This window comes from Pelobates fuscus, chromosome 5 (assembly GCF_036172605.1).
Source record: "Pelobates fuscus isolate aPelFus1 chromosome 5, aPelFus1.pri, whole genome shotgun sequence".
NCBI lineage: Eukaryota > Metazoa > Chordata > Amphibia > Anura > Pelobatidae > Pelobates > Pelobates fuscus.
Window position 1 is genome coordinate 362,273,562 of NC_086321.1, and position 10,524 is coordinate 362,284,085.

General features: G+C 42.6%; 1 protein-coding gene across 1 annotated transcript in view; it reads right to left on the reverse strand.

Moving 5' to 3' along the window:
- The window catches only part of LOC134611804 (protoheme IX farnesyltransferase, mitochondrial), a 133,316-nt gene extending 123,408 nt beyond the window's left edge, over positions 1–9,908 (reverse strand). The window contains exon 1 of the mRNA XM_063456044.1: positions 9,764–9,908. Coding sequence (XP_063312114.1) covers positions 9,764–9,893 — 130 coding nt within the window. The 5' untranslated portion in view covers positions 9,894–9,908. The remainder of the gene's footprint in view (positions 1–9,763) is intronic.
- Between the last annotated feature and the right edge of the window lie 616 nt (positions 9,909–10,524).

Sequence of the window (10,524 nt, forward strand, 5' to 3'; positions counted from 1 at the left end):
CCAACCTTGATAATATGTTAAGCCTCAGTAATCTTTAGTTAAATACATCAAGGCTGTCCATCGGTAAATATAGCCCACATCGTTGCAATATATAGCATAAACAGACACATAGCCTTTATATTGGCCTGTTACTCATGCCTAGCTTTCTTATCAAGCCACAACCCAGCTAAGATAGCTTAACTTGTGTCAGATTCGTTAGACCTGCTCTAATTATTTAAACATTCAACTCAGCCTGTTTGTATATATGTCTAGGTCGTTCCCTTTTGCAAACTGAAGTCAGCAGCATAGCTTAGATATGTATTGCAAACATGTTTATACAATCTTGATTCAAATACTGCGTTTATTAATATTTGTACACGAAAAAAAAAAAAGTGCACTGCTTATCGACCCAATACTGTAACTAATGTAACGTAACCTACATATGGAATGCCGTTGGGGTACCATGTGTATGCCTGTAACTAAAATACGCACTACAAAAATAAAGAATTAAAAAAAAAAAAAAAAAAACACGCTGGACGAGCACTTTCACAAGATCATTAGCCAAGTATTAAACAAACACTCGCTCAGATTTTTCCAGTCTCTGTCGTTCCTAAAATCGCCAGCCATATACCAGAGTTTTAGAACGCCTTGTTAATGTGGAAGGGTGAGGAAATTGAACTGCTGTTACAAAAATATAAAGTCCTGTTATTTTAGCAAGTGGTGAGTTACCTCACTGGAAAGATTAATGGGAAATATCATGCAATTTGCGTAAACAAGCGCAGTGCTAAATGAAGTACAAATTCAAACACAAACTTTGTGTACCTTCGAGACTCTATGAGACACACGGTAAGGCTGTAAAATTTGGGATTTTTAAAAAACCCTGAAAAAGAAATACAGGTTTGAATTTGCAGGTTGAAGTCAAGTCTCCCTTCTGTCAAGGGAGCATACTATTTTACCTAGAAAGACTCTGCTTTAGGCATCAACATATGAGTCAGTCAAGCGAACTTGTGATAGAATTTCAGCAAATACTCAGGAGGTCTGTTCACTGAATGGCGAATCCGCAGAAAACTTGGTCACTGTCACGGAGTTCATTTCTCCTCAATTTGGCTGATAACATTCCTCCGAGATTTCCTATATTCACTGGGAACTGAACTGAAACTGAATAGAGCTGCACGGATTTATGCTTTACTCAAATTGATCGCAGTGATGCAAAGAGATACGATTGAAAATAGCTGAAGCAAACTGCAGTCAAGTTCTTCTCAAAAAGGAAAAAAAGATGCCACCAAAGTAAGAGTAGGTTTGGCATATCATTATACTGTTGATGGCTGGGGATACCATTACATACCCAACACTGGCAGGTAAGGTTGTGTTTACAGGAAGTGGCTGAGCCAGAACCTGGTGTCAGTGAGCGAACAGCCCCATCCAGAAGGTGGATGGACCACATCACGCGGATTGACAGTCACATTGGTCAGTCCCAGCCAGGGCTGCACACAAAGCTCTCCAACATGCGCTGAGAGTACTGGAGTTGTGCGGAATGACAAGACGGAGAGGTGCTCCCCATCTGTATGGGATTTTGCATGTCGCCAACTCCGTAGTTAGGAGTTTCAGCGATCTCTGCCAGTCTATCATGGCTTTAGGCAGGTCGGGGTAGAACTCCGTAGTTAGGAGTTTCAGCGATCTCTGCCAGTCTATCATGGCTTTAGGCAGGTCGGGGTAGAACGTCAAGGAGTGCGCCTCAAATCAGTAGGCAGCTGGCAAACTTTTTTAGCATGGTTTGACACTTACCTGAGTCCTGTCAGGCACCATGCTGCATTCAGCTTTCTTGAGCAGGGGAAGCAATATAGCCAATGAAGGTGTTCATTCATTGACTAAGATTGTCTGCTGAACACTCTCAAAGTCAAACAACTTCTGGCTTTCTCCAGCTCTGAAAAAAACTAAAAACAGCATGGCCCCCCCAGCGAGACCCAGGTAAGTGTCACATTGTGCATTACCAGTTCGATAAATTACTTTTGGGAAGGTGCAAGAACACTCACAGCAAAATAACCATTAAGCTATTAAGTTGCAGTGCTTATGGTTCTTTGACTGTTTCTTTAGGCAACATATTATAAGAGGTTCCAAAAGACTTATCATTGAGAAACATCGAGCAGTCACTTGAATGGGCCTTCAAAATGTAAAAATAATGCATTAAAAGTAACAATTTTCCATCCACAGAAATGCCCACAAAAAACAAAAAAAATTAAAATTCACGTTTTAAAAAAATTCACGTTTTAGAGCCCTGCAGTAAAGAAAGGCAATATCAACCTTACACAATTTCACTTCTAACACAGTTTGAAAAAATCAATTTTATTAGTGGCAGCTGTCATATCATAAACGGACAGTGAAGCTGGTAAACCATGCGCCAATAAAACACAAATTTATGATCATTTGCAAGTTTGATCTGCACGCAGAAAACATGTTGAGCATTTCTAAAATAAAAATTTACTGGTCGCTGGGATTATCCACTGCGTTGTTTAGCTAGTGTGATCCTAGAAAAAAATACGAGAGCAAATTTATAAAAGTTTCCATTGTCACGCTGCCTGGGGCCCATGTTGGATTTGTAGCGAAAAACCTAATAAAAACATTAGGCATTTTTATAGGGCAGCCTTAACTTTCCTTAACTCCTTTCCCACTGAAAGGAAAAGGGGACATTTATCAACTATATACAGTTCTGATGAGTCGATAACCAAAGTCGGGTTTAATCTGTTTGCAAGTTAGTTGTCGTCTCCAAAAATATCTCACTGTTTAGTTAATAGGGCCCAAGATATAAATAACAAATCACTGAGACTGACGCTGTTCTGGCAAGATCCTGTGTAAAGAGAAGTCAATAAGCATAAGTGGACCGAACACTTCTAGGCTAATCAATGAGTTATAATACAGATTAATTGGAACATAGAAGATGACAAGGACAATTGCTTTGATACATTCCCAACAAAAATAATCTGGATTTCACTGTAGATGCCTTTAGCCGCAAAGGGTTTAACTAAACATTTATATGTAGCGAGTAATAAGGATGCCAGCTGGCATTTATTTTATTTACATTAATCTCTTGCCATCGTAAAACAGACCCTGGATACACTGCCAGTACATGCGCTCAGATCCTTCTAAACCTCATCCAGTTCTGACATCACGTTTATTTTCACTATGCTGCAACATATTAAACGAGTCCTACAGATACGGGTATCCAGACCACGAATATAGGGATTTATTTTTGTGCAGAAAAGATCTCCAGGTTCTGCGTATAGATAGCGAGCCATAGCATATGTTTTAGTTTTTTAGCTCCCTTTCATGGAATTTAAATTCAGCATCTGTGGCTAATGCCCTAAAGTAGCACCTAACGGTGACACTAGGAGAGGGAAGAAATGGGATTGGGGAAATGTAAGCAGGTAAAAGCAGCACTGAGACAACTTGTACCAGATTGTGTCTGTGCTGCTGCGTAAAATATTTACTTCCAAAACAAATAGTAGCAATGTGGCTGAAGAAATCTGGAAGAAATAAGAGTATTGTTTCTGTTCAAGGTTGGACAAATAATGCAAATTTTCACTTTCCTATAATCTGACCAGCAGCTGAGGGACCAGGCATTGGCTGTTTTTGCCAAACTACTTGAAAACAAGTGGACAACAATTTTTGGAACGGATTCCAACACAACGTGAGAATTTAAATTTATTTTTATTTTATTTTTTACTTAAAACTTAAAAAAAAAAAAAAATCTGTTTTCACTGATGTCTATGGAAGATCCCGTGAGACCGCAAGAGCGTTCATATACAGGGTGCTTTTCCTCACAGCCATCACTAGTTATAGCTGGGGAGAAATGACAAAACATGGCGGCAGTCAAGCATAGGAAAAACGCATAAACAAAGCAGTCCCTTCTTTGTCTTAGATCTCTTGATTGTGTTGGAATTTCAGTGAAATCCCAGCACAGTGAATGTGAATATTTCATAAAGATTAAAGCACCTTCAAAGGAACACTTCAAGCACCATAACCACTACAGTGCACTGCATGCTAGTCACTTAGGATGGCTAACAGACATTCAGGAGCTATTGACGCTCCTTCCTCTAGAAAGGAAGTGCTGAGCAGTGCACGGCAGACAGGTTTACCATTCCCATTAGGGTGACAGGGCTCTCCTATCACCATAACCACTACAGTGCACTGCATGCCTTCAATCAGGACAGCTAACAGACATTCAGGAGCTATCTACGCTCTTTCATCTAGAAAGTAGGTGCTGAGCAGTGCCCGGCAGACAGGTTTACTACTTCCATTAGGTTGGCATAGCACTCCTGCCACCATAACCACTACAGGTCCCTGCATGCCTTCACACAGGACAGCTAACAGAAGTTCAGGAACTTCTGGCGTTCCTTCCTCCAGAAAGGAGGTGCGGAGCAGCGCCTAGCAGACAGGTTGACTACTTACATTAGGGTGGCTGGGCATTGCAGTTTTCCTTTAATGCTGAAACATGCAGCTCACTATATCTTTAACCCCTTAAGGACCAAACTTCTGGAATAAAAGGGAATCATGACATGTCACACATGTCATGTGTCCTTAAGGGGTTAAAGGGACACTGCAGGTACTATAACCATTTCATCATATTGGAATATTGCCATATTCCATTTTATAATGTTTGACTCACCATCGAGCGGTAGCTCTGATTTTGTGGAACAGAATACCTCGCACAATGTTTTGCCAGTCTATAAATGTATTTCTTTTTTTTTTTTCATTGCCTCAGTTTGGGTTCTAGGGAGACACCTTACCAGCAAATTGTGAATGGTTACTACTAGCAGAAAACAGACAGCCTATTTGTAAATCAATGCAAGCAGAAACTGGCTTTACAATGTACAACCTTGTAAAAAATATTTGCAGGCATAATTGTTTAACATAGTTGAGGCATTGTGGTTGCAAAATCCATGACGTAAACAATAATAACAAACATAATCCCAGAGAGATGCACAAATTATCACTCTCATGGTAATAATACAAAAGGTGTGAATATTAAAGCTATCAAATGAATCACATACCTTGTAGCTATAAAAATTCTAACACAATTTGATATTCAAAACGACTTATAAAATCTTCCCTGCCTCCTGTGTTCAATATAAATTTGTAATGGGAGGGGGGAGTGGGGCTGACTGCCATGCAGACATGTTTCACTGGAGCTCCTATGGACATGACATAAATAGCCTGATTTTCAGACCCTGTCAGATCTACAGGTCCTTCCAACCATTGAGATACCTCGACTGCTGACAAAAATTTGTTTCACTGTGTCTTGACGTCTGCGGCCTAATTGCCCGTTCCAGAGAAGGAAGTGGACGATCCCAGACCAAGATAGAACTGTAGCATAGAACCATCAAAACACCCCCCTCCTATTTGGACTAGAGAAGGTTATGCCAGTCTTTACCGACATGCTGAAAGACTATTAGGAACTGGGAATTCATTGTGGTGCTACACATCTCCATATTGCAAAATGATGGACACTACGCGAGGAGCAGACAGGGAGAAAAAGCCGACTACACACGCAAAGCTCTACACGTTTGACCAAATACGTATCCAGTTCTGGGAGTCCGATGATAGACGGAATGTCCAATCTATACCAGGCGACAATGCGGGCAACTGAAGGAGCGGCTTCCACCTGTCAATGCCAGTAGGCAACGAACAACCGGATTGCAAACAAGCCGAGGTACCAACCCTCTAAGGAACGACCAGGAGAGCTTGGCTACAGCCTAACTACCCTCCTGCTGTGGTGAGAATTTGCAGTCGCCCCTGACATACTGTATTAGAGACTGTGAGATGCCAGACTCATGAATTGGATACATGCAGGAAATTATTTCTCACTTTATTTTAGTCATTGTCGATGGTCAAATAATCTGTAGTTAATTTAAACGGTTGACTCACATGCATTATTTAATCTAATTTTCTTCTTCTGTTATTTTATTGTTTATAAGCATAGCCTACTCTAAAGGCACAGTTTAATGCTGTGCAATACACATTCAAAAGCTGAGGGAGCATGGAGGCAGCCGGGTGCGCGTAGAGCTGGGCAGGCAATGGAGGGAGGATGTCCAGACGTGGGAGAGTGTAGCTGGGCAGCCGAGGGAGGGAAGAGGCAGCCAGCTGGCGGTGCAGAAGGTTTTCTGCTCTTCTTGCTCTGCTGTGATGATGGGAGCTGGAATATGACATCACTCTGGCCCAGATATCACTAAACAACACGTGACGGAGCAGAGCTAGAAGGGCTTGAAGATTACACAAGCCCCACTGGACCCCAGGGAAATGATTCAATTCAAAAGGTAGGGTGGATGAGCATAAAGTAAAATAAAAAAAAGATTATTTGTGAGTGTGTGAGAAAATGTGTATCTGTCTTACAGTAAGTGTGTGTAGGTTACCAGTCCCCTCCGGTCACATGGGAAAGGTGTTTTTACTCCCCTTTTTTCCCCACACTGTGCTTGTTTCGCCACCTCTGGCCCCACCTCTATGGCTGAGGTAATCAATCTTTATGATTTATTATGGGAAAACATTGGGAAGCTATTGTGCAAGCGTGACATAATGCTGTGCCATTCTACATCTCCTCATATAGATGCATCTACATTCAGAACCTCCATGCAGAGTGTCGAGACGCTGAACGCAAGTGCTGCCCACTATGCAGCACTGGTTTAAGAATCACCTCTAGTGGCCGTCTGAGTGACGTCACTAGAGGTGTTAGTAGGCAGCAATGTAAACTCTGAGAAGACTACAGAGGCAGGACATAGACACCAGAACAACTACATTACGCTGAAGGAAGTGAATTGTAGTAAAATACAGTGATCTAGAAAATGCCATATGTTCACAGCTATTTGGTTTCCTTATCAGTGTTGATATTCTTAAACCACCAAGAGAGATCAGTCCAAGTTGTGCATGTGGTGTGCCCACGTTGAGGAAAAAAAAGAAAAAAAAAAAGAAAAAAGAGCCTAGAAGACAGGAGTTCAAATTGCCTAATTGTCATCTCTTAAAGGCTGGCTTATATTTGGATAATTTATATTCATTGCCAATAAACTTTTCAGAGCTGAGCAGGATACTCTATGCTTTACAAACATTGCACTATCAAACCATTCTTATGGTGACCCTTGAATTCTGCAGCCCAACTGCACAACCGTTCACAGACACAAGCTGTACATTGGGTTTTATACAGCCATGCCAACTGCACAATAGATCACAGTCACATTATAGACAGATAAGCTGTATATTACGTCCTACACAGACACACCAACTGCACACTAGGTCACATCCATATTGCAGACATGTAAGCTGTATGTTATGTCCTATACAGTCACACCAGCTGCACACTAGGTCACAGCCATATTGCAGACATGTAAGCTGTATGTTATGTCCTATACAGTCACACCAGCTGCACACTAGGTCACAGCCATATTGCAGACATGTAAACTGTATGTTATGTCCTATACAGTCCCACCAGCTGCACACTGGGTCACAGCCATATTGCAGACATGTAAACTGTATGTTATGTCCTATACAGTCACACCAGCTGCACACTGGGTCACAGCCATATTGCAGACATGTAAACTGGATGTTATGTCCTATACAGTCACACCAGGTCACAGCCATATTGCAGACATGTAAACTGTATGTTATGTCCTATACAGCCATACCAACTGCACACTGGGTCACAGCCATATTGCAGACATGTAAACTGTATGTTATGTCCTATACAGTCACACCAGCTGCACACTGGGTCACAGCCATATTGCAGACATGTAAACTGTATGTTATGTCCTATACAGTCACACCAGGTCACAGCCATATTGCAGACATGTAAACTGTATGTTATGTCCTATACAGCCATACCAACTGCACACTGGGTCACAGCCATATTGCAGACATGTAAACTGTATGTTATGTCCTATACAGTCACACCAGCTGCACACTAGGTCACAGCCATATTGCAGACATGTAAACTGTATGTTATGTCCTATACAGTCACACCAGGTCACAGCCATATTGCAGACATGTAAACTGTATGTTATGTCCTATACAGCCATACCAACTGCACACTGGGTCACAGCCATATTGCAGACATGTAAACTGTATGTTATGTCCTATACAGTCACACCAGCTGCACACTGGGTCACAGCCATATTGCAGACATGTAAACTGTATGTTATGTCCTATACAGTCACACCAGGTCACAGCCATATTGCAGACATGTAAACTGTATGTTATGTCCTATACAGCCATACCAACTGCACACTGGGTCACAGCCATATTGCAGACATGTAAACTGTATGTTATGTCCTATACAGTCACACCAGCTGCACACTAGGTCACAGCCATATTGCAGACATGTAAACTGTATGTTATGTCCTATACAGTCACACCAGGTCACAGCCATATTGCAGACATGTAAACTGTATGTTATGTCCTATACAGCCATACCAACTGCACACTGGGTCACAGCCATATTGCAGACATGTAAACTGTATGTTATGTCCTATACAGTCACACCAGCTGCACACTAGGTCACAGCCATATAGCAGACATGTAAACTGTATGTTATGTCCTATACAGTCACAGCCATATTGCAGACATGTAAACTGTATGTTATGTCCTATACAGTCACACCAACTGCACACTAGGTCACAGCCATATTGCAGACATGTAAGCTGTATGTTATGTCCTATACAGTCACACCAGCTGCACACTAGGTCACAGCCATATAGCAGACATGTAAACTGTATGTTATGTCCTATACAGTCACACCAGCTGCACACTAGGTCACAGCCATATTGCAGACATGTAAACTGTATGTTATGTCCTATACAGTCACACCAGCTGCACACTAGGTCACAGCCATATTGCAGACATGTAAACTGTATGTTATGTCCTATACAGTCACACCAGCTGCACACTGGGTCACAGCCATATAGCAGACATGTAAACTGTATGTTATGTCCTATACAGTCACACCAGCTGCACACTAGGTCACAACCATATTGCAGACATGTAAACTGTATGTTATGTCCTATACAGTCACACCAGCTGCACACTAGGTCACAGCCATATTGCAGACATGTAAACTGTATGTTATGTCCTATACCAGGGGTAGGCAACCTTCGGCTCTACAGATGTTTTGGACTACATCTCCCTTAATGCTTTTACAGCCATATTGCTGGCAAAGCATCAAGGGAGATGTAGTCCACAACATCTGTAGAGCCGAAGGTTGCCTACCCCTGTCCTATACAGTCACACCAGCTGCACACTAGGTCACAGCCATATTGCAGACATGTAAACTGTATGTTATGTCCTATACAGTCACACCAGCTGCACACTAGGTCACAGCCATATTGCAGACATGTAAACTGTATGTTATGTCCTATACAGTCACACCAGCTGCACACTAGGTCACAGCCATATTGCAGACATGTAAACTGTATGTTATGTCCTATACAGTCACACCAGCTGCACACTAGGTCACAGCCATATTGCAGACATGTAAACTGTATGTTATGTCCTATACAGTCACACCAGCTGCACACTAGGTCACAGCCATATTGCAGACATGTAAACTGTATGTTATGTCCTATACAGTCAAACCAGCCGCATTGTGGGTCAGTCACCCAGCATTATATTTTATTCAGGTCCATTCCCAGCACACAGGCAGACATTGCAGGACACCGTGCGGGTTATACCGGTCACACACTGTGCCCAGCCCGCTCTGTCACACGATAATCTCAGTGAATGTTGTGATTCCCGCATTGCTGGCTGCTACCTCTCATCCTGCGCCCGCTCTGCCCGCTCTGCCCTCTCAGTCCATGCGCGCCGCCATCTTTCCCGGAAGTCAGACGTGAAACGTCCAGTGACGCACTTCCGGTCCCTCTCCCAGGGTTACTCTGGGTCATTCCAGCAGACCAGGGTCAGAGATCCACACTGTGTACTGCCCTGTATGCAGGCTTCCAATGCTGCTGCTAGGCAACCAAATCAGTCATAAACATGAAATCCTGCAGCATGTGAATGCCACACACTGCAAGGAATCCCTTTTCATGTTCTTCCCATTAAAGGAACACTGTACTCACTATAACCACTTCACCCACTTAAAGCTGTCACAGTGCATACTGTAGTCCCCCCCCCCCCCCTTTAATTTGCCTAAAAAAAATACATTATTTTATTAGAGGGCTTGAAAGCGCGGCTATCCTATGGAGAGGGGACATGTAAGTTCCTAGCTCCCATCATACCAAGGCATACAATGACGTCGTGAGTGTGTGTGCAGTGCCGTCATGTAGAATCATCGCATTACGTCACTCTCTACGACAGAATCAGCGGTGGGGCGCCCATGCACCTACGAACCCCAATGATGCTCTATGACAGACTTGCCCAAACGCCGGCCCTCCGGATGTTGCTGAACTACAACTTCCATGATTCTATGAATGAAAAAGGCTGAGACTCATGGGAGTTGTAGTTCAGCAACATCTGGATGGCTGGAGTTTGGGGAAGCCTGCTCTATGACATTATTTTTTAAAATATACTGCAAAT